We start from the raw sequence: 24397 nt of genomic DNA on the forward strand, positions 1-24397 counted from the left end.
AAGTGCAAGAAATCACAGTCTGCCCCCTCGATAAAAGGAAATTGGATGTTAAAGCGAAAGAACAGGAAAAAATAATAGAAAGGAATATTAATGGAGAGCTTTTCTCGTATAAATTAAAAAAAGAGAGAGAGAGAGTTTAAAGGGCATCAGGAGAGTCCGTAGGTTTGGGAAAAGGCTGGGCTTGGCAACGAATAAAAACAGTCTCCGACTTGAAAGTACTGAAACATCTGTGAAATACAAAAAATTGTTTCATGTGATAGGATTTCGAAAAGCCGGTTCAGGTAGACAAGTGAAAACGTTTAATTATAAAACATTAACAGACACAGCCAAACAGCACAAGGTTTCCACCTGAAACATAAAGAAGAGTTCAGTGCTCCGTGAAAAACTGCCATCCCGAAAGAAGTTAACCTGTAATGTCGATGAGCTACTCATTAACCCGCAGAGGTCGGGTTATTTTCCCTTTTAGAAGAAGAATAATTAGAGCCGTAAACTTAGATTAATAAGCAACTTAAATCATAGGCGAGGAGCTCAGATTTAGTCCTGAATATAGAAATCTGCCACTCAGATTTCCTCCAGGTGGGGAATCTCGTAAAGAGCGGCCCTTGGCTGCCTCTGCTCTAATAGGGCCTTCCTGGCTCCCCCGCAGAGAAACCACCAAGATGTTTAAGAAAAGCCAAGTGTACAGAGTTATTTTCTTCTCTCTTTCCCCGGTAGCTGTGCAATATTTGCCAGGATTTCGGCGGGGGGTGGCAGGCTTTCCGGGGGGAATCAAAAGCTGCCTGCGGAGCCCCACGCACCTTCTGCCGGCCGCCGCGCTTCGGAGGGCGGCGCGATGAGGACCGCAGCGGGCAAGGGGAAGCCCGGGGAGCCGGGAAAAAAAAAGTCACCGGGGCCCTGTTAATTGGCAGGGAGCAATTAACGGAAAGGATCCTGTTTGCGGCTGGCACTTGGCGCTGGGTACACGCGTGTGGGACTGCCAGATGAGAAGCCGCTGGCTTTGGAGGGCCGGCAAATTAAGAAGAGAAGGAATATCCCTTTGGAGGGAAAGGCGGGGAGCGGAGAAGAGATAAGCTGGCATGAGGAGGTGGACAAGGAAGGGCAGAGAGGGAAAGGCAGGGAGGGATGAGGGGGATCATCGCTCCACCCTTCGCGGGTGGGGAGGCGAGGACCGCCGTGGGATACCCTGCTCTGGCAGCACGGAGGAAATCGTTAGCCTTGTTTAGACGGGCAAACACGTAGGTGAAGTCGGTCAATACCGAGGGCTGCCAGCGCTGTCTCTGCCGTCGCCACCTCGCCTGTTTGCGTTGAAATACCCGGCAAACGGGGTCCTGCCTTTCCCGAGCCCATGCTGCGGAAGAGAGACCTCACCGACTCGGCTCTCGCCTCCTCCGGGCGATCTGCACTCCGCCATCAATCAGGATTTTTATTTTTCCCTCCCTTTTACTTAATCTTGGTGTCTGTGCGTGTCGGGTTAAGCCTTGTTTAATGGCATAAGCATAAAAGGTTTTAACTGCCCCGCTTAAATTGTTTCAGCAACAACATTGTTAAAAGGCATTGCCCATAAATAGCTTTACTCCGGCAGAGTAATTTCCATCTGGCTTTTATTCCTCCCCACTTTGCATACGACAAAACAAGCGGCGTCTGAAACATTAAACAGGTCCGGAGAGATTCATTTTTTGGAGTCCATGCGGGCTGCTTGGAGGCAGATCATTCATTACTGCACAGAGACTCATTCCGCTCGTGAGAGAGAAGGGGGGAGGCAAAAGGGTGGGGAGGGGGTAAACTGCGGAGATCAGGGTTTATGGGAGAGGAAGGGAGATGGCCCATTTCGTCGGACAGTGACTTATCTCGACGGACCCAGGAGCGCGTTTATGCACTGCCCGGGGTGCTTCGGCGCAGTCGTGAAGCTGCACTAAGCTTTGTGAAAGGCAGGTTTGCTTTTAGTGGGCTTGATATACAAAAAAGGGATGCGTTTTAAGACGAGACTCCCTGAGAGCCGGAGGAGCCGCATCTGGTCCCTCCTCCCTCACTGCCCAAATAAATAAATGCAAATCTTCCATCGAGGTGGATGGCCCCGAAGAGACGGGAGGTCACAGATCAAGCTGGGAAGCGATCTCTGGCGAGCAGGGAGATGAGCCCATCCTTAAACGCACCCTGGCCAAAGCCTGCTGGCTAATTGCTTGGTTGTGGCCAAGCTTGACTTTCTGCCGGCGGAGGAAACTCGGGCAGATAATGCTCAGGTGCTGACAAGATTCAAGGACACCGAGTCCTCATGACTCGTTGTGATGCATATCACTGGCCTGGCAGCCTTCACAGAATTTCTCTTCTCCTGCCACGTTAACAGCATCCTTCTCTTGACATCAAAGGCTTCCCCCAGCACACCCCTCGGTTTCATTTTAAAGAGCTCTCAGCGTTGGCCAGGAACCCCTCTGTGACTTTAGAAGAAAAGCGCTTTCCCTGAAGTTCAGGGAGGCATCTCCTAGTAGCCAAGGACTGCGCTGAATAGCCGTTTTAGCTGGCACACTAATTCGCATAGGTCTTATAAATGAACTCTCCTGCTAACGCCAAAATATATATTTTTCTCTCACGGGAATTAGATCTTAAAAAAAAAATCCACAGGGGAGATTCTTCTGTTCAACGAAATCATCTCTAGTTTTCCAAAGATTATATGTATATATATTTTAAAGCGAATACGCACAGAAAATTGAGAAAAAAGTTCCTCCCTACCAGGCCAATATGAGTCAATTTTTCATCTCCTCACGTTACTTTTTCTGTGTCTTAAATAAACAGGACTTGGAGAAGCCTGGGGCCATTCTAGTAGAACCAGCCCGTTGGATAATGTTGGACGGGAACTGGGATCCCATCTTTTGCAGGTACTGGTCTGGAAACGACAGCCATTCGGTATTAATGATTAAAGAAATCGTTCCCTCTTCTGAGCTTTTAATTGCCACCTTGGCTAATTTTTAACTGATCACGTGTTTAGTCAAAAAAAGGGGGGAAATTCTAGAAATACGAGCCCTCGTGGCGGAGTGTCGCGGGTTTTATTAGGACCGTGGTTTGGTCCCTCTGCATCCTTTACCCCACCACTGCTCACCACTGGGTCTGGAGCGAGGGGTTCAAAAAGTATCCTAGTGTGCCATCTGCGACTGGGGAACAGAAGGATGACTTTCCCAAAACTTATCAACAAGGTGACAAGTCCCGGCAATGGGCTGGACCTCAGGGTACAGTAGAGACGGTGAGATACTCTGTGGTGGCAGGTTGGAGGAGGCTGTCCTGGACAGAAGAGCTGAATAGTCACGAAAATGAGCATAAACACAAATCAAGTAGGACGCGGGTAAACTCGCTGCTATCTGAAAGATTAAGGAATATTAGCGATTACCGCAATCACGTATTTTTGGCGGGATTGTGTGGCCTTTAGTACCCGCCCTTAATAGATTGGGGCCTACTCTACTCTCGGTGCACACAAATTAGTCCCATTAACATCTGCTGAAACGTGCTTGATAAATAGTCTTGTCCCTTTCAGACTTTTATTTACACTGCGGAGAGTTTTAGATCGCCTTTGCTCGCTTAAAGTCTCCTTAGCAAATATTCAAGAGTTAAAAGCCCTTCTGCCATTTGAAATGGGATAGAAGTGCTCAGGATTTCTCGTATGGACATACTCATCACAGAGGAGCTAGGAGCTCTGGAGATGCTGTTCTTAGGTGCTTCCTAGGCCCTTTGCATTACCAGAACCTTTTGAGCTGGGCACGTCTGAATAGTGGGTTGTATCCCTATCCACGCGCTTTGGAGGGTTTCCTTTCAGGACTTGCCCGTTTCCTTCCAGCTTTTTGAATAACCACAGCCTGAACGGCAGTGCCCGTCTGCTAAAATAAGCCCGGAAGACAGGTAGTTCACGGATATGCACAACCATATCTTTCCCCATTCTCTCCACCCTTTCCTCCAGACGCTGGACGGTTTCATATTTGTTGTGGCTCCGGATGGCAAGATCATGTACATCTCGGAGACCGCCTCGGTGCACCTGGGCTTGTCGCAGGTACGTCGGAGGGGCGGCCGGCGGCGGCGGCGGCGGGGAGCGGCGGCGGTGCCGCGGGAGAGCCGGGGCCGCGCCGGGGCCGCGCCGGGGCCATGCCGGGGCCAGGGCTGGGGCCGGGGCTGGGGCTGGGGCTGGGGCCGGGGCCGGGGCCCGGGCCGGGGCCGGTGCCCGGGCCGGGGCCGGTGGCGGCAGGCTCCGGGCGGCGGCGGTGCCCCCCTTTTCCTCCTTCTCCTCCTCCTCCTCCTCTCTCGCAGGTAGAGCTGACCGGCAATAGCATTTACGAGTACATCCACCCCGCCGATCACGATGAGATGACCGCGGTGCTCACGGCCCACCAGCCCTATCACTCTCACTTTGTGCAGGGTAAAATACAGCCCGCTCCCCTCCCACCCTCTCCTCCCGCCCCGCTTGGCCTGCGCGGCTGCAGACGGGAGTGCGCACGGGCGGCGATGGCCGCGGCTCACCGCCCCGCTCTGCCTTTGCCTCCTCGCAGAGTACGAGATCGAGCGGTCCTTTTTCCTGCGGATGAAGTGCGTTTTGGCCAAGAGGAACGCGGGCCTGACCTGCGGCGGCTACAAGGTGCGTGCTCGGGAAGCCGCGGCCGTGCGCGCAGAGCCTCGCAGCCCCCGCGCGCCCTGTCCCTCCCTGCAGCGCCGAGCACGCAGGCCGTGCGCCGCGACCGGGGCGCTCTACTCGCGGCGGCTGCCCCAACCCGGTACTCTTTCACATGGCTCAGACCCGGAATTTTTCTCAGAGTTTCAGGTTAACGAGTGCAAACCATAAAACCGAGCGACCGTCAAGTTCCCCGTGGGCTTTTGTTTGTTATATTTTTGCTTTTTAAAACGCACGTCGCATAACCACTGAGGTTCCCGAGGCGTCTGGGGAAACTGTAAGGTGACACAGTGCAAACGTTGTGTTTATTTATTGCCTTATTGGGTAAGGCGTGTCAGCTCCGGAGGCAGCTCTCCAGGTCTGGGGTTTTGCTGGGGTGTTTCACACAGTTCTGCTCTGGGCTCCCCTGCCCCGGCCGGGACACCCCCCGCTCTCTTACCTTCTCCGGGCTTTTGTATCCTCTGCACATTTGCGCCAGCTGCGCAATGACGGAGAGCTGTGGTCACCTATATCCCACGGAGATGTTGTGCCACGAGGTACCGTAGTACGAAAACATCCGCTAAAGTAACTTCAGAAAGAAACGATGTAACAGAGAAGTAAGCTCGAAAGTACACAGCAGAGATATGCAAGCGTTCATTTAGGAGACGTACCTAAGCCACAGCAGTGATGTGCAAGGATACATTGAGGCGACATACCTAAATCTTCGTCCAAAGATACATTCCGGCTATGAATCTGCTCTATCCATATACTAGACATATCTTACGCATGTGACATACGCACGCATGTAAACTTTCTCTCACACGCATACACTCTTCATTGTAAAGTGTAACTGTCTTGGCACTTCCGCGTCTTTCCTCTTTAGAAGAAAAATAAAAGTGTAGTTAGGAGGTGGCCCAAAAACCACTTAAGTCAGTGGAACTTTAACGGGCCTTAGATCAGTGCTGAACTCTCATTAAAAAAAAAAAAAAAAAAAAAAAAAGGAAAGAAAGAAAGAAAGGATGAAAAGAAAAGAAAAGAAAAGAAAAGAAAAGAAAAGAAAAGAAAAGAAAAGAGAGAAATCCCACAGGCAGTGCCTATTTGCTGAAGCTCTCAGTCCAGGGCAGACGCCTATTCCATCTGCGCTACCTGGAGGCAATGGAGGAGCCTGTCCTGGGTCCCCCCGCGGGAGTGCGGGGATGCCGCTAGCAGCAAACCCTCTCCCTGTGCCAGGCGGGCCCTGAGCTTTCGTGTGTCTCCGGCAGGTCATCCACTGCAGCGGGTACCTGAAGATCCGCCAGTACAGCCTGGACATGTCCCCCTTCGATGGCTGCTACCAAAACGTTGGCTTAGTCGCCGTGGGCCACTCGCTGCCGCCCAGCGCCGTCACGGAAATCAAGCTTCACAGCAATATGTTCATGTTCCGGGCCAGCCTAGATATGAAGCTTATATTCTTAGATTCCAGGTAGAGCTGGGGTTATTTTCAAATCTACTTAGCCCTTCCCTTCTCCTCCTCCCAGGCCTCTTCCTCTGTCCTCTCACTCACTGGTATTTGCTGCTTGTGTCTCTCTCAGGGTAGCTGAGCTAACAGGTTACGAGCCCCAGGACTTGATAGAGAAGACCCTTTACCACCACGTCCATGGCTGTGACACCTTCCATCTGCGTTGCGCCCATCACTTGTGTAAGGAGTTGTTCTTGCCCCTTCCCCCGCACCCCGACCCTCTCCTTCTCCCTCTACAAATGGACTTTGGTTTCGTTAGGGTTTACCTGCAGGTTGAAACGGGAAAAAACAGCTCACTGGAGGGGAGAATAAGCAAAACCTCCAGCAGGTTTTAATGAAACAAGTCTTTAGAGACTGCACGCTGAGTTGGAGGAAGGAGAGAGTTGGAGAAGCTCAGCACTGGAATAAGAAGGGTTTTTTTTCCCCTCCTCAGCTCCCAGTTATAGAACAAGAACTCCCCTGCACAAACCTCAGGCATTCAATTCACTTCAAATTCCGGTTAGGAAAAACCCTTTTTTCTTGCTCCAAAAAGCCATGCCAGCGAAATTCAAAAACTTTTGCTCCGCTTCCGCCACCTCTCACAAATCTTATCTGTGCGTCTAATTTTGACTGCAATAGCGACCCCGATCCGGAGAGCTGCTCTTTATTCTATTTTGATATCATGATGACATTAATACATGGATAGATGAATAAAAAGGATATTAATTTCCGATAAGTTTCCTTACGGAGAATGTAACGAGAAGAAATAAAACCCAAAGCCAGATTTATAGAATTAAACCTCGATGACGGTATGTCGGGCTGGGGCTGGGGGGTGCAACCCTGCAGTGTATTCACCATATTCCACTAATCGCCCTGAATAGCCCGTGTTAACGACTAGCCCCACTCTCCGGGACCGTCCGCGCTGGGTCCCCGGCGCCCTTGCCCACGGGGTTTGGGTCCCCGCTGGGGATGCTAGCGGGTTGCCGGCGCCGCGGGGGCCGCGGGGGCCGCGGGGGGCTGCCCGGGCCGGGCCCCGCTGAGGCTCTGCGCCGCTTTGTCTCCGCAGTGCTGGTGAAAGGGCAGGTGACCACCAAGTACTACCGCTTCCTGGCCAAGCACGGCGGCTGGGTGTGGGTGCAGAGCTACGCCACCATCGTGCACAACAGCCGCTCGTCGCGGCCCCACTGCATCGTCAGCGTCAACTATGTCCTCACGTAAGTGAAGCCCCCGGGGGCCGCCGGCCTGGGCGCCCCCGCGGAGCGCTGCGCGCCGGGCGCGGAGCTCGTCCCTCCCTGCCTGCCTCCCTCCTCTCCCCCGCTCCCGCTGAACGGGGCCGCTGAGCCCGCTCGCTGCCGCGCTCGCCAGGGCAGGCTCGCCAGGTCTGCTAGGAAACACATTGAGCACTTTCATCTAGATGAAGGGTTTCCCGTCTGCCTCTTTCTTTCCCTTTCGCGAGGGGGAAAGATTTAGAGGTTTGTCACCCACATACTTTGCTGCCTCCCCTCCTCCCCAACTTTTTTTTTTTTTTTTTTTTTTTTACAGTTTAAATGCACCCAGCATTAAATAAAATTTAATGCAGCGTAAAAAAAAGGTTTCCACGTACGGAGTTATTTATACTCAACAAACAGGACATCTGTTTTTCTTTTCAAAAATCTGGGGTTTGAAGTTCTTAATTTCATCCAGAGTCTCTATCAAAGCTCCGAGATTTCTTTTTTGTTCTTGGAGAGCGATCCTTACAGTGAACCACAAAGAAAGTTGGTGACCAGAAGGGTCAACTAAACTTAAAAAAAAAAAGAGAGAGAAAAAAAATAAAATAGACCAGAATTAAAAGAATGAATCAGAGTGAGTGCGCAGATACTGTGCATCTTAACACATCACCTTGTATTTCTAGATTGCTAGGTTGTGCTCTAGCTATGCTGTTTGAACCGAAAAACACAGGCCTAGTGAGGAAGGGAAACCTTGGTCAGACTGTTTTGAAGTATTTGCTATTGTGATTATTAGTATTTTCTCTGGACATATCAGCAGCTGTTGGCGGCAGCAGTGATACTTCATTAGCATCGTAAGACCTGTTAGTTTGGCGGTACCTCATTGATCCTAGGGCTGAATATTCCTCTATTCTGCTGTTCTTTTTTGATTCTGGAGTAACTGTTGGAAACGCTTGAGAGACACTCCCTCCCCTCTCTAAATCTGCTGCTGTGGGAGTACAAAAATTTTGCCTTTGCGGGTCTAGTGCATGCACAGGTGGCAGTAGTTTGGGTAGCTGAGTGTGAGACGGGCTTCCCAAACTGAAGTGGCTCGTTGCGGAGGCAAAGGCTCTGGTCCTCTCCGGGTCATGTATGCAAGAGCGCTGGTGAGGTGGGAAAGGCGATGTGGATCACAGCGCCTGCATTGCTGGGTGATCATGAGTAGTACGTGAAGGGGATAGCAGGCATGGTGCTATTAGATGAGTAGAAAGGTGTTTATTGCACCTGCATAAAAAACATACACTTCGGACAGCACTCCCGTGTAGAGAGTGAACCCTGATTCCCTTGGAAAGAAAATCCTTTTGATTCTCCTTAAAAGGGGGTGCGGGTGTTGAGGCAATACCCAGCAACCGCAAGGCTGTGGATTAGCAGAGGAATGTACCCATCGCCTCTATTCCAGCTATTCCATACATGTCTATTTCCTCTATACGTCCCTCTTTCTATTTCTCGGTGTTACTCTTCTCAGTTAAGCGCGAGCACTTGCCTAAGGTGAATAAGGCACTGCAGTGACGGAGTAGTACAATCAGTGTGTCGTAACGCTAAGAAAAAAGAACCCCAAAGCAACGAGCATGGCAGAGTGGTTTTCCATCAGAAACTCTGCTTGTTTTCCTACGACCACCTGAGATTAACGGTCACTTCTGCCCGCTTTAATTCCAAAACAGTGAATGTTAATCACGGAACTCCACCTTAAATGACCCGACTGGGAATGAAGCCTCCCAGCGGATCAGTTTAATGCCAGCTGGGGATCCAGCTCGGTCTGTCCTCTGCTTGCCGGGGTGCCCACCAGAGCACCAGCTCTCAGGGCCGGTGCTTCGCGAGCAAAGCAAGGAGAGCGGGTCCTGCTCCTGCTGGAGCCAGGCGGACGAAACCCTGGGGGCTGCTTGCCAGCAGCGACACGGGTTGTACATCATGAGCAACCTCGGGCTGCACGCAGTTGCCTCGGTGGCTAGTGACCGGCGCAAGGTGGCCACCAGGCGCCGCGCGACTCGGGGGTGGCGGCGCCGGGAACCCGCCGCGGCCCGGCCGCAGGGGACGGGGCGGCCCGGGGTGCCGGGGCCGGGCGGGGATCCCTCGGCGGCGGGGCTCCCCGGCCCCCGCACGGCCCGCGCCGCCTCCTGCCGCAGCAACGGGAGCGTCATCGGGGCAGAAACAGCGCGATTCTTCCGTCTCCGCTGCTTTCCTGTATTTTCGCTGCGGACAGCTTATCTAGGCATTTATATGGATTTTAAAAACAAGTTTATATTTAGACCGGTTTTCAGCAGACTGGCATGTAGGAGAGCTGTATTTGTTCTTCCAAGATTTTCCTTAGAGGAGCGGGTTACCCTACGGAGCGACTCTGTTATGGGTCGGTGTGAGACTCCCCTCCTGCTCTGTGCTTAATTGCCTCGAGTGCGAGCACGGGCAGAGGGCACGCAAGGAGCCAGGAGAGCTAAAAGGCAGCTGGTAAATGCTGCGAGGTCTATTATAGGCTGCTGCAGCTGGCATATGCTGTGGGCGGCTGAAATGCAGGCTTCGGAGGCACCGCGACTACCCTAAAATCTAGTTTTGGTATGTTCAGGTCCTCGAGGTCTAATCCAGCCTGACTCTCTTTGTTAGTGCACTGCAGAGCAACAGATTGTGTCCTGCTTTCTTCTGCGGCAGCGCTACCACTAGGTAATAACTGCGCCAAGTCCAGGGGCCAGGCGTAGCCTCAGCTGCCTCTTTATTATTTTTATATTTAACCTGCAGCTAGCCTGCTAGCCATTCGGAAAATAAATGAGATCAGGTTCTGCCATGAATCGGAGATTTGGCAAGTGGATAAATGGCTGGCTTTTAAAAGTGACATCTAGCTAGTGTCCAAAATGGATAACCTGGGGTGAAGGAAAGCTGTTGCAAGGGAGAGGTTCCCCTTAGGAGAGCGGGGTGGGGGGGTGCTGAGCTCCCGTGCTCAGAGTGGGGTTAATTGTCTTAATGACAAATCAGGGTCAACACGTTGTCACTCAAATGAGGAAGGTAGGTGGTGAAAATGTAGGGGAAAAGGAGAGGTTGTGGGGACTTGGCGTTTGCCTCTGTTACAAGGAAAGCTCCCCTCCAGGAAAGCCGAATAAAGGTCCTGTAGCACTCAAAGTCTGCAAATGTTTAATACTCTTTATTCAAATATATATCCTGCAACTACTAAAGTTCCTTAAGGATGACATTGGATTATTCTACTAAACTAGGAACAGCTGAGATGTATGAGTGTATGCTGTGGGCTCCTTCCACACTTTATACAGCATCTGATATATGGAGGAGCCACTTGTGCAGATGCGGTTCTTGGCAGAGACACAGGTTTGCCAGTTATTGTCTAGCTAGGAAAAATGTGCTCACAAAAAAGCAAAGATGGGCACTTCTTGTTCTTTGAATATCTACTCTTGTGTATGGAAGTCTTTCGACTTCCATAGAGAAAGCAAGGGATGTGCAAACCAGTGTTTTTATGTTTGAAATAATAAAGAGCCATGTCTGTGGTGGAGCCTGAAAGGTGGGATGCCCCTCGCTAAAGGTTCCTTTGAAAATAGGGAATGCTGGTCTTTTTCACTAAATCTGGGTGAAAATAATAAGATATTTGGAAGATACTGCACAGATTTTTGAGAGTGTTGAAGAAGTGGGCCCCTGGTCACCTCGCACGGTACTTCTTCACCCAGGGAAAGGCTCAGAAAGCTTTTTGGTTTCCTTGTGGTGTAAGGGTTTTTTTCTCACTCTTTGGAAGAACTGGAGTGAGCTCTGATATTTTAGAAAGGAGAGGTACTGAGTGGCACAAGTGTCTGCCTGGGCTGGTGGGCCAGTGTCAGTGCGAGTTGAGCAGCAAGAGCTTGTATCCCTTGGCTTGTAGCTGCCCGCCCCCCTGGACAAGTGTAGATGAGAAAAACAGAAAGAACAAGACATGGTTTATGCAGAAGGTAATAAAAAGTCCACTCCATTAAGAATATATATACGTGTGTATACACACACAGACACACACTTCATGTAGTGTGTATATATATATGTATACTTTAAAGCATATGTGTATGTGTATGCACACACACACACACACGCGCATATATAAAGGAGGCCATTTCCATCATCCATAAATCCCAAGCTTTGAGAGGGTAAATTCCAGGACTGAGAACAAATGTTTTTAATAAGTATAAATACTGAGGTAAATAGAGTATGGTGGCAAGGGTGTTTTAGCAAGGTTATTTTTTGTGTAATGGCAGTGTGTCAAAAATTAATATGAATGACCTTTAAGCATTGCAGCTTTAAAGCACACAGATTTGCTTTTCTTTTGCATTTCGCTTGGCATATGTGAGTACAGACAGAGAATATTTTTTTCTTTTCTTGTTTGTTCTGTACACACTGTTGCCGTATTATTGATTATTAGCCGTTCATGTTTATCACATAAAAAGACTCAAGTATGAGTTAATTATTAGAGAATGCAACTGCTGAACTTGCGTTTATATTTAGATTGCAGACAATCTCCTTTTAAACAAATAGATAATGCAAAGTGCACATTCTTTGACTTTTTGAGCATAAGCAAATATTACAATAATTTGTCCTCAGAGAAAGCAAGGGAAGCTTTTCTATATACATTTAGTTTTTCTTTATCATTTAAAAGAATAGTAATAACGATAACATATACAGATAAGATGGATTAAATACTTAATTGTGACTAATGTCTCTTCTGAGGATATAGTATATAAAAGTTCCAGTTACCCTCTTCACACTATTATGTAACTGGCTGATTAGAAGCACAAACTGAAGTATGCAATTTGCTTGAAAGATTATTTCATAAATAACTGCCATATTGACAAATATTTTGCTTAATGATGTAGTAAATGTAATTTAGAGTAAATTGATTAATTAATTGATTAATTGATTGATTAATTGTATCTGCACACTTTGTCTTTAACTTTATTACTATTTATAGCCTTGTGTACTACCAGATTTAAAATAACTGTATAACCAATGTGATATCACTCTGTGTGATGGGTCAGACTTTGAAAATATTCCTCCACTGTCATAATAAGCAGGCTTTAGTGGAAGTTATGTGTCAGGTGGAAACAAGGCTCTCCCCGGATCTTTGGATAGACACAATGAAATATTTCCAGAGCTCTCCATAAACATCCTCTTTTTGGTCTGTCTGCGGGAGACCAGGTCCCACCTCTTTTTCTTCCTAGTTAATAGGAGACTAAACTAGACTTCCATACCTGTAGGCCCAGCTTTCTTTAGCGTTTCTCTCAAATTGATCTATGTGTAACGGCTCCAGAGTCCTCTCCTCAGTCAGAGGTAGATACTTGTTCTCTCGTATCTCTCAAGTGTGTCATGGTGTGTGTAGGATAGCGAATACACTGGGAAAGTTATTACTTGCAGAAGTAATTCTGCATACCCTTACTCATATTATCAATGGAGCTACTTACATGAGCAAACTTAGCTATCTAACCCTAATACTTGAAATCAGGCTTAGAGACTTTAATTAGACATTGTATTTTCCCTTAAATAATTAGAAATGATAGAAAAAAAACATTTGTACTGCTGCATTTCCTTTATATTTCTCTGTATTAACTGGGAGTTCTGCCACTTGCTTAACTGTGCACAGGCCCAGGTCCCACCTTGTCTGTTCAATCTACTACTAAAAGTGTACTTTTCCTAAGACTGGAAAGCCTTCCATCATTCACATGATTTGATTACTGATGTAAATATATAATGGAATTGTTTTAATCAATCACAACACTTTGAAAGCATATGCCTCAAAGAAAAAAAGTATAAAAGTATTCCTCTTGAACTACTCGGTGCAGTATTCTGTTTGTTCACCCCTAGTTTTTATTACAGATGTGTCTCCTTGCAACACTGTTTATATATTTCTTGCAAATAGGAGGCAGGACTTTACGGATGTCTACAATACGCTTCTCCAGTTCTTCTTTGTTCATGTAGATGCTTTCTTAGCTACCATTTTTTTAAATTCACTCCAAATTTCTATGCTTGTATTTAAACCAGGTGACTATAATGGCCAAGGCACTAAAACTGTTGGCCAGAGTCTACAATCATTGCTCATACGAAGAAAGTTTTATTTGCTAGAGTAAGGATTACAGGGCTGCAGCCTAGATCCACAGAAATATCCAGTCATTAGTTTAAAAGTATGCATGTTGATGTCTTGCATGGCATGAAATTCAGTATTGCAGATGAGTGTCTGTATTCCAAGAAACCAGTGTGACTTCAAATGTTTTCCACTTCATCATCCTCCCATTCAGTGTGCTTCCAAACACTGAGTTACAGATCTTGTAAAACGATTGTCTGGGGTTGAGCCATGCTCTACAGCCGATTTAGCTGCAATGGGTGAAGCAATTACTATCTCCAGCTGTCTGCCTCACTCCACTGATGGAAGTTATAGGGTCCACTACAGGGACTCCAAACACACCTAAAATGCCATGGTTTATAGTTTAAGGTAAACTGCCACAGACTTCACTTTATGTGGAGGCACTGGATTATACACTGTAGCACAGCTGTTCATCCCAGAGAGGTAGTTAGAGCTTTATCCTTACTTTGCCCTTCGGTGCTTTTAATGGCACAGCTGAGGCTTGTGAAACCCACCATAGCAGATGGATGTTTGCGTCCCTTTGGGGGATCAGCTCCAGTGGTCCTCCTACATGGCAGAGAAGAAGATACCATAGACCATGGAGTTATGGGTTACAGTTCCTTATTCTGTGGCAGTTCAGAGAGCTGAAGACAAGCAAGGCAATTGGTAGAGTGTCCCCTGATTTTACCACAGTACATTTATGTCCTGTCTGTGGATTGTATTAGTGGCTGCACAGAAAAGGCAAGCCAAGCAGTTGAACTGCTACCAAAGCATTCCCCTCCACACTATCACCCTCTCAATATCCTGTGCAAAACTGCCTGCTGAACTGGCTCCTGCTCTCCTAAGAGCAATAGCATGTTCCTTAAGAAGGTTTACAATTTTGCTAGTGCTGCTTCTGTTTCCTTAATCTGTTGCACGCTTACTCTCTTTGCTCTGTGGTGCATCTTGGTACTTCTGTGATTCCCATGTTGTTTCACTGTAATTATCATGAGTCACTTCACATACAACAGGTGTGATAAGTTACTAAGCTGCTTCGGAAGTCAGCCCTTCCCTCTGCGTTATGGTGTTGTTGCTAGTTCTTATTCACACATGTACAAATGTGGCATTTAGACATGGCCTAAATTAAGTGTTAACAAATAAATCTCCTTTGTCCATTCAACAGTGGCAAGTATCTGTTTAAGACATAATTCTCCTTCCCTCACCTCTCTTTTGTACTTTATAGTGTGGGCCAGGCTCCAGCACACATGTTCGTACTCAATAGGTTACTTCAGAGGCAGCCCCATTCACTTTGATGACACTATTTATGGGGGCAGGCATTGCTCTGTGTGAACAAGGGTAGAGAATCTGACCCGTCTGAAGGCTTGCAATGGCTGAAGTCTGGAGTTAATCACATGATCTTAAACACAGTTATAGAATTTATTCCTGTTGTTGTCTTTTGTTATCATCCACTTAGAGCAATTAAATCACAGAAGTCCTGATTTACTAAAGCACTTGAGCACATGGCTGGCTCTAAAAGTGCTTAGGCATAACTTTCAGTGCGTGATTATATCCTAGTGAACTCAGTTTTGAAATAAAAAACCCTTAGGCACACGCTTAGAAATAAGAATATTCCTTGGCTTTGCCAAATAGAGATGGCTTGAAGGACGTGTTTGTTACTGTGTTGAATTGGGGCCTAATAAAGAACAGCCGTAGTTTTTCAGCTACAAACCACTGTGTATAAATCTTGGGGGCAGCAATGCTGAAAATAACAGCTATTATCTGCTGAAGTTTCAGTGCAACTATGCAAACTCAACTGCCTGGTTAACTAAAGTTTGGCTATATCCCCTAGCATTGTGTGGATATTTTGACATAACCTAGAGTCAAGATCTTTAAAATCATCCAGTATTCAACATTCTTGCATCTATGCTTTTGGTTAGGAAGCATACATGCACAGCCTGCCCTGAAGGCAGTCTGTTCACAAGTAGCCTGTTGGCCTGTGGCTTTCTATCATCTCTGTGCTATGTTTGGCAGCTGGTACCCTAGGCTGCTGCTACAGAAAACTCTCCCTGCTTCTGACTCAGGCCCTGGTTAACAGAAATCCACCCAAAGGCATTGAATGCTATTTTTCTCTTGCTATTTCCAAAGACTGTACACAGAACAACATAATAATCTTTAATGGCTGCTTCACAAGGCATATCCCAGGAGAATTTTTTGCTTAAATGAGGGCTGAATTTAGGGGAAAAGATCCTGATAGTCTCCTCCCTTTTGCAGCCAAGCTGCTGAACAGTGTTCTCCAAAACAATTTGTCGATCCTAAGCAAGGCGTAGGAGAGTTAAAGAAAAAGTCTTATCTTCTGCAAGATAACCAGCATCCTTAGTGCTTTCTAGTCTATGAAAACCAGGAAGGGGGTGGGGAGGGGGGGGATGTGGCTTCAGTCCAAAGGAAGCTGCACATCTGTGTGACTACAAACATGTAACTTCACATGGAAATAGGTTATTAGGGCTTCCATGATGATGTCTAGTGAATTCAAGGCAGCAATAGGAGAGAAGGTGTACAGCACTGCTTGCACGGGTGCAACATGCTGGAGTTGCTGCCTGTCTGCTATAGACCAGGTCCCCAAGAGCAATGTGAGCCTCATGTGATATACTGGACTTATTGCACAAACCCAAATCAAGCGTATGGTTAGTTCAGCTGAGATTACTGTAGTGTTAGTCCAGCTACAACTGTAGGTTGGCAGTAGAGTTGATCTGCATGTATGCTGTAGCCATTTTTATGGGGACATCAAGCAGTCTGGTCAGAGACATCTCTAGGCATTCAGAAACCCTTGATAAATGCACAAATGAAGTAGTGATAACAGGTTGGCTAAAGCCAGCCAAAGTCCCTGCCTGTTCTAGTTGAAGCAAGGACCAAGCGGATTAAGGTACTATTCAGAAGATAGATTTATATAGCACAGGAAGATTGTAGCTAGATGTTATTATGTTTTTATTAAAATATTTTTATTTACTTGGAGAGAAACTTTAGATGTACCAAATAAGTATTTCACTACCTATAACCATTCATCCCCCTGGAGATTTACATAAGCTGGTGTTTATCATAGGCATGCATTTCTGGAACTGTGTATGTGCTAATTATGAGCTGTTGTTAGGAGTATTGTCAAACACCATTACCAACCATTAAAGTATTCTCTTTTTTTGTGTTTTATAGAAGGTGTGGGGTCAGCTGTCATAGTGTGTTGGATGGTGCTTTAAGTTATGCTGAGGCCCAGTGGGTATCAAAATATCAAATAAAATGGAGTATTGTGCTTTATCTTACAGCCTCATGATATCTACTTTTCTTGCTATTTATGACTCCTGTTTTTTCAACATATACGCTTTATATATTATATGTCCATCAAAGCTTGATGACTGAGCCTGAGTGTGATGTGAAAAGAGCCCTAGAGCCAAGGGCACCCATCATAGGAATGGGATTAGGCTGAGGTAGAGGTTTGGCTGTGGGTGGGGAAAAGCTAGCAGGCACTCTAACTCAGGTACAAATAATGAAATGAGAAACCAGAATAGATTAATTTGCAAAAAACCCAAAAGCCATTTTCACCAAGTGACAAAAAAAGCATACAAGGCTTTGTTCTTCTTCCTTCCCTTTCCTCTCCCTCTTTTCTTACCTCCTCTAAAAATCAAGGAAAACAATATTCAGTAGAAAAGCATTTATTAAGTGTCATATCATGGTTGCTTGCCTTGTGAGCAGATGGCAGATAATGACCCTCAGGGACAAAGTACTGTCCTTGGCTAAAACTGAGGAACTCTAGACAAGTTAATTGAAAAAAATTTTAGGGATATTGTAGAAAAATCCCGCTTTAACTGAAGAGGGTAAAAGTTTTATGACAAGAAAGGACTAATCTGATGAAAACAAAAATAATCTACTGTAAATGTGACCTCTTCACCAGATGGATGTCATGAATCCTCTTGGACTCAATATGCTTCTTTACCATGGGGTCCACCTGTTTAGAAAAAGCTGGCTAGAATGATGGAGAAATATGTCATGAGGCATACAAATAGCTGGGTTTGTGAGAACTACATGGTGACTTTAACTGCTGGATATTAAAGGTGTGGGCTTCACATGGTGTCTAGGCAGTCTCTTGGAGAATGCTGGAAAGGAACTGGTGCCTGTGGTGCACATACACAGACATAAAGATGGACGGGAGTGAGATTCTAGAAGCAAAATTCAAGCAGTTAGTTGGAAGACAGAAAAGAGAAGTCTCTGTAGATCAGAAAATACAACTGGGAAGAGAAATTTAGAGTCACTAGAAATTAAGGAAACTTGGAATAAAGGAAATTTTTCAAGGAGGAACTAATAGAACTAATAATAAACCATTTTTCAAGAACACCATTTCTCTCAGAAAAACTATTCTCAGATCAGGTAGTTTACCAGAAAGTCTGTAGGGTCAACTGCAAGATATAATCCTTCTCAAAGAAGACAAAATCATCACAGAAAAGCTAGCTAATTTTTTTTAAGTAAGTTTTCACCTTAGGATCTTAGGTTCTCACAACAAAACCTTTAATTATGGAGTACATGGAGGATATGATCAAATCTAAAATATCAGTAATGTAACTTTTACAAGTTGTTGAAATTAATAACAACAGATTGTCAGGACCACTATTCACTGCACTGTTTTAAAGGAACTCAAGCATGAAATTGCTAAACTACTGTGGTGTACAGCGTAACATAAGAATAGCCACACGGGATCAGACACACACGGATAGTGACCATAGCAAATACTTTGGAAAGAGTTTAAAAATAGAACAATATGCAATAAAGCTTCCCCAGTACATTATCCTAGTCTTCAAGAAGTTCAAAGGACTTCCTAGACATAGGTGAGATCTTTGAATTCATTAGCTGGAAATGTTCATTGTTTTTCTTCTCCATGAATTTATCTGCTTACTTTTTGAAACCACGCATGCTTTTAGCAAGGAGTAGCTTAAGTAAATATGGTAAGAAAGGCTTCCTTTTGTTTGTTATGAACCTAAGACCTTTTAGTTTTTTTAATAGCCCATACTTCTGTTAGAAGAAACAGGTAAACAATTGTTTCCTGCTCACTTTCACTGTGCCACTCATAATTTACAGATCGTATTTTGTTCCCCTAGTCATTTCTTTTTCAGCCTAATGAGTCTACTTACCTCTTCCTCATAGAGAAGCTCTTCCAAGCCCACCACCCTTGCTGTCCCACTCTGAGCTTCTTCAGGTTTCCAGATGGGGTGATAAGAGCATACAATATCTGAGATTTCAGTGTAGGAGTGGTTAGTACATGGGCATGATGATGTGCACTTTCTTGCACACAGGCCAGTCTGTGTAATCAGTGACCTCTCTGCAATGTGGTGCATCCTTCTTTTGTGAAATTTCTCAGTGGTAAACATGAAACATAAATTAGAGGGTTCTTCACCAAAATGGAGTTTAAAGATGCTAACTAGTGGAAACAGGAAACTGAAATTAGTTTTTAAAGATCATACTTAAGTACCATGGAGGAGAGTGTCGTATGTGCCGCTAATAAATCAAAGTTCATAGCTACATAATTGTCTTTTGTAGCTCCTAAAGACCCAGAACTGTGACCACTATCCAGTTTGTGCCATGTTTCCAGTTGCTGTTACCTACATAAAAAAGATAAAATAATCAAACCCTCTTTAAACCTGCTTGGCCATTTCAGCCCTTTTACTTGCAATGAAAGGACAGAGCTGGTATGAGGGTCTCATCCTTAAAGGAATGCCTGGATTTTAAAGTAAAAACACCTAACATCTTTCATGGAAATTATAGGGAGTTCCTTTTGGTGCTCCTTATTGCATACCTGAATGTGCAGTGGGAATCTTTAGGATTTAGGAATCTGTTATTGATAATCTCTGCCAAAAAGTCAGAAGCAACTGCTCTTAAATCTTTTTGTCCAAGCATAATATATACCTATCTAGTGTGTTACTTCTAATAATTTCTGCGTGGTTAGGTATACAATAACAGTGGTATTACATGTATTCAATCAAGTATTTTTATTCATAGAATACTTCTCAAATTTATTTTAGCAGTTTAAATAAGTGAGTTTAATGTAGTGTTAGTCAAGCATTACAGTAGTGAAGGCTTAAGCAGATTAGAAATAAATGAATCCAATTAAAGAACACATCTGTGAAATTTGATATGTCATAGGCATGAATGAACTGTTTGCACAGCAACTGTAAAGAAATCATTAATGATTAACCATCTACAACAGGTTTAATCAAGGATAAATGGTATAGGACATATTTAAAAACATTTAGGTTTAATACATGAAGATTCTGAAATAATACAAAACATGCTTTGCATCAATAGTGACATGACAACCGGTCTCCGGAAATCTATTTCTTGTTATTTATGGCAGAGGTGTAGCTAGAGGCTGCAGCTGAGATACAGTTTAGCAACATTAGCTACCATATGCATTGACAGTGAGAGACCATCCCTTTTTAGAAAAAGCTTAAGTTTAATAGGTGAGATGGGCAAAGATGCTCCATGAAAGAAGTGTTCCTATGAGAAAATGTTGTTATCCTCATTTTTTAGAGCTGAAATTCAGATAGATTAAGGTAGGGATTCTGAGAAGTGATCAGTGCTGAGTTAAATTTGACCCTACACAAACTAAAGTCCCATTGGCTGCCTTGAGGGTAAGCTCAGGCAAGGCCTGAGTGCTTTCAAAAATCCCATGATATATGATTTGCCCAGTGTGACAATAATCTGCGGGAGAGTTGAGAACTGAATCCAAATCACCAGGCTACTAGGTCAGTGTCTTAAAGGTGTCTGTAGTATTCAAGGTATTATTTTTTAACATATGACAATGTAAGAAGAATGAGATAGAAAAGTCTACGCAGTATAACAGTAGTCTGTTGCACTGTTGTCAGCCTGGTTTTCTGTGAAATGGGAATAGTCTTATGTGAATATGTGAAAACTTATGTTTGTGCAACATTAATTCTAAAAGGAGTACTGTGTACATATATATGCAGGTACACTGAAGTGAGATTGTATTTGACGGAATGGTTGAAAAGGAGTAGTTTTAAGGAAGAAAAAAATTAGACTTTTAAAAGTCTCCTTTAATGAGCCTTTAGTTTATTCAGAAATTTTATTGTGAATATATATACAAATTTAAAGTAGTGAAAAACCCAAAATGATTACAAAGAAATCAATACAGTGGTTTAATCAAAGGTAGCAGTGTGGACTTGAGCCATGGAGTTCTGCAAGGTTAAACTTGCCCTCAGATAAAACATTGCACTAGGCTTCTTTCTTATGGTGGCCATCCAAATACATGTTAGAATACTTTGGATACTTTTAAAAAAGGCGTTTCAGGCTATACCTCTCTAATCCAAATTTCTTCTTTTTCAGACATATTCTAATATACATAAACCTTTGTAAACTGCTGTCAAATACATTGCTCCATTTAGCTTGAGTCACTGAATTTGTACCAGACATGACTTCTAGCCAGTTGTCTTTCTAGGCACCTTACATTTGGAATAAAGTGTTCTCTGTATAAATGCATGTTATAGAATTAAACTCAGGTCATCATATTTTATTTAGTTTATTTAAAGCATTTTTCTCAGTGTTATATGTAACTAAAGATGATCATTATCTTTATATATATAATTAGCCTAGGATATCTTAGGCATTTTATTTACAAAGAATAATAAATCCCTAGAGCACATTTTAGTCAAGCGAATCTAGTAAATACAGTAAAGGTAAATACAGGGAACCACAGGACCCCAGAGATGGTTAGACATGTGGTTGGGAATGACAGACTGTACCTTCAGACTGCTGAAAACTCTGCTGCACCATGATTATCTAGAAGCCAGAATGTTTTATTTAACTCCAACTGACAGTTAAATGACTGCACTCTCAGACAAGAAGCCAATCAGGGAATATATAAAATCTCTCCGACAGTAGCTGTTAGAAAATCTCCTCAGGCATCTATGGTAAATGGTCTGTATAGGAAACTTCATGCTTCAATTTTCCTGAATGTATCAAATGATTTAATTAAGCTTTCTGGTTTGGATTGCTCTGTTTTTAAAAGCAAATACAGAAACATGATACCATGTATGTGAATCTCATAGTCGGAGGAGTCATAAACTTTGACTCAACAAGATGTAAACAGCTACTATTGCTTATGCTATTTATGGGGATAAATAGGTGCCCAGAACTCAATGAAGGGATCCAATATACAGATCTCATAGTTCTCCAAATAGATGCATTGGTTAACATTAAGAGTGTTAAGGATAAACAAATACTTTCTGGAGAGTCTTTCCAATTACTTTCGTGAGTAGTAGGTCAGGCTATATGGGACTTTTCAATCAAGAAATTTTCAGAAAGAGGATCACTATCATCATCCCAATTACTGATGGAAAAACTGAGACAGAGTATCTCTGAGGTCACACAACTGGACGTCAGTGCAGTTTCATAACAAGCAGTGAGGTTTAACATTTTTTTTTCACTTCAAGCTAGTGTCCTGACATTTAGCTTCTTGTACAAGCTAAGGGAAACCTCCTCGTTGTGACCAGTTCTGGAAGATGCTAAGGGGATTGCGTACACTCCTCCTGACAAGTCTCGTGAGCAGACCGAGGCCTCTGTAAACATTTCTGAGACACATTGTACATGAACAGAGGACACAGCAGATGAGGAAACTGTCTGTTTTGTTGTACCATCTGCTGATTTAGAAAGTCATGAAGATGACAAACAGCCAGAATCTGTTCTCTTTTCGTTCATCTGCTGAATGGAGCTCTGTTAACATTGCATGAGCTGGAGTGTGAAAATGTTAAAAGTTGCAGGCATTGTTTAAAAGTAGAGGAATGATATATTGCAGTATTGTGGTCAGACATGCATGAGGAAGTGCCAGACTTTTACCACCTTCATGGCTGTTTTTAACTAATTGCAGGAACTCAGTGAAATAGACTGAACATTAATGACAGTAACACTTTCAGTTTAATCTCATGATTTCTGTTCATTAGTCTGTGTAGACAGTCAGAAAATCTGATCAAAATAATTTTTTGATCATTAACCAAAATAAAGGCAGAAAGCATTAAGAATTCTCTTTTCAAAAATTTTTCATGTATAACTAGAGGAAATGATGAATATATATTACGAGTTCAATAGAAATAATAGTGCAACCAATTAAAATTACACCTTGCTTTCTTTTGTATGGAGCAATGCTTTCTAATTTTCGTTAGTTGTGTGAATGATTGTACTTAAGATGTAGGAACTTGTTGCATTTAGATGACCTAAAGCTTTTACATTCAGCTTGTACTACATTAATAATTACCTTAATATGTGTAATGAATGATATAGGTATAGGTTATCCAGTGTTTGTCAGCATTAGACATCCATTTGATGCCTTTTTATCTTTTATTTGCTATGATTTCCAGTGAAAATATGATCATTACATATTGTTCAAACTATCAATTGAGAGAGATTTGAGAATAAGAGTAAGTTCTGTTTCCCATCATATATTGGTGTTTTGATTGCTGCTGGAAAGACTGAACTGAAATACATTACTAATCTAATGCCATAACTCCATGTATGAAAATTGAATTTCTGTGAGTCTTCTTTAAGGTGTCTAAATTTAGTGTTTTTTGATGCAACAAGATACACTATAAATATCTGTCTCTTCATTGGGTATCTGTCACTCAGTCACTGCATATGTGGCTTATTCTTCCTTCTGGCATGTTGTGGCATTAAGAGGTGAAAAGGAGCTTTTCCTTAGGCCTTTTGCAGAGTTTTCCATGAGCTGAGCATTTTTTTTCTTTTTCATTGAAGGTTGCTGCTTATGCTGCTTATGATCATACATATACAAGAATAACTATTCTTGAGTCTGTCTGTCCTCCTCCTTAGGCTTTTTTGGTTGAATCTGGATATTTATTCTTCACTAATGGATATCATTATTTTACTCCTTCCACTGGATACATCCTGTTCAGCCGCTCTTGCTATTTGAAAGCATTTTTCAGAACTTAAGTTCTCTTCTGTTCCATGGCCAATACCATCTCTAAACAGGGAATTTTAATATCTTCAAAACTATTTGTGCCATTAGCTCTGTAATGTTCTTGCTTTAGTTTCTAGATTTTGATTAAAGTAATCCCAAACAGCCCCCCATCACTCCAAGAAACACAACTATAAAAAGCCCAGCACATCTCTACAGTTTTAGTTTGTTTGGGCCATACTGTGTGTCAAGAACATCTGTCACTTATTCCAGTGTCCCCAACATTATTTCTAGTACTAATGACTCACTCTCTCCTCATCTTTTTTCTTCCAACAAGGCTGTATAAAATCTCTGTCATTTTCTCTGTTTCTTGGTGAGGTCTTTCCACAGGCTCAATTGCTATGTTTGTGCATGCTTCTGTTGTTTGTTGAAAATACAAAATTTGTGGTATTCTGAGGCTCCTTCACTGTTTTTTTCCTGGTCTACCTGTTAATCAACCTTTATCTCTTCCTGAAAATGTCATTAGGCAAACTGTGGCCACTGTGTTTCACATTCTATATTTTGTGTTTATAATGGGCACTGGAAGAGCCAGAAACAGGGCATGGGGTAGAAATGCTTCCAGGAGTTAGATCTGAGAAGAAAATGGGAAACAGCATTTTGTAGCAATTAGAGTTTGTGCTTCATCTTCTTGTTTCCTTTCACTTACAATGAAATAGGGTAATCCAGTCTGTAGGTGACTGATACATTGACCATACTGGCCATATTCTCGTCTGGGAGGAAGGGACAAGCTAGAAGAGAAATAATATGTATTTGGAAGCATATGCTACCAAAAGCATATGCATCCAGGTTTTTTGAGGAGTCAAAGAGGACCTTGAATTTCCATGCAACTGAGGAAAGAATGGCTGTTTCCCATCATAAAAAGGTGGAGGTCTTCAATGTGTTTCCCTTTGCAAAGAAGCATCACTTTGGTCTTGTCTGGATTCAGTTTGATCCATCTGTTCTTCATTTAAGAGCTAATTTCCTGTAGTTATTCTGATGTTTTATAGTG

The 24397-nt window shown here is 43.9% G+C and overlaps 1 protein-coding gene across 1 annotated transcript in view; it reads left to right on the plus strand.

The window, feature by feature from the left end:
* Nucleotides 1–24397, plus strand: part of SIM1 (SIM bHLH transcription factor 1) — a 47801-nt gene that overhangs the window by 7844 nt on the left and 15560 nt on the right. The window contains exons 2-8 of the mRNA XM_067294804.1: nucleotides 2791–2873; nucleotides 3944–4033; nucleotides 4288–4396; nucleotides 4527–4612; nucleotides 5887–6086; nucleotides 6196–6302; nucleotides 7168–7315. Of these exons, the coding sequence (XP_067150905.1) occupies nucleotides 2791–2873; nucleotides 3944–4033; nucleotides 4288–4396; nucleotides 4527–4612; nucleotides 5887–6086; nucleotides 6196–6302; nucleotides 7168–7315 (823 nt within the window). The remainder of the gene's footprint in view (nucleotides 1–2790; nucleotides 2874–3943; nucleotides 4034–4287; nucleotides 4397–4526; nucleotides 4613–5886; nucleotides 6087–6195; nucleotides 6303–7167; nucleotides 7316–24397) is intronic.

The sequence above is a fragment of the Apteryx mantelli genome, chromosome 3 (assembly GCF_036417845.1).
Source record: "Apteryx mantelli isolate bAptMan1 chromosome 3, bAptMan1.hap1, whole genome shotgun sequence".
NCBI classification, from domain to species: Eukaryota; Metazoa; Chordata; class Aves; order Apterygiformes; family Apterygidae; genus Apteryx; species Apteryx mantelli.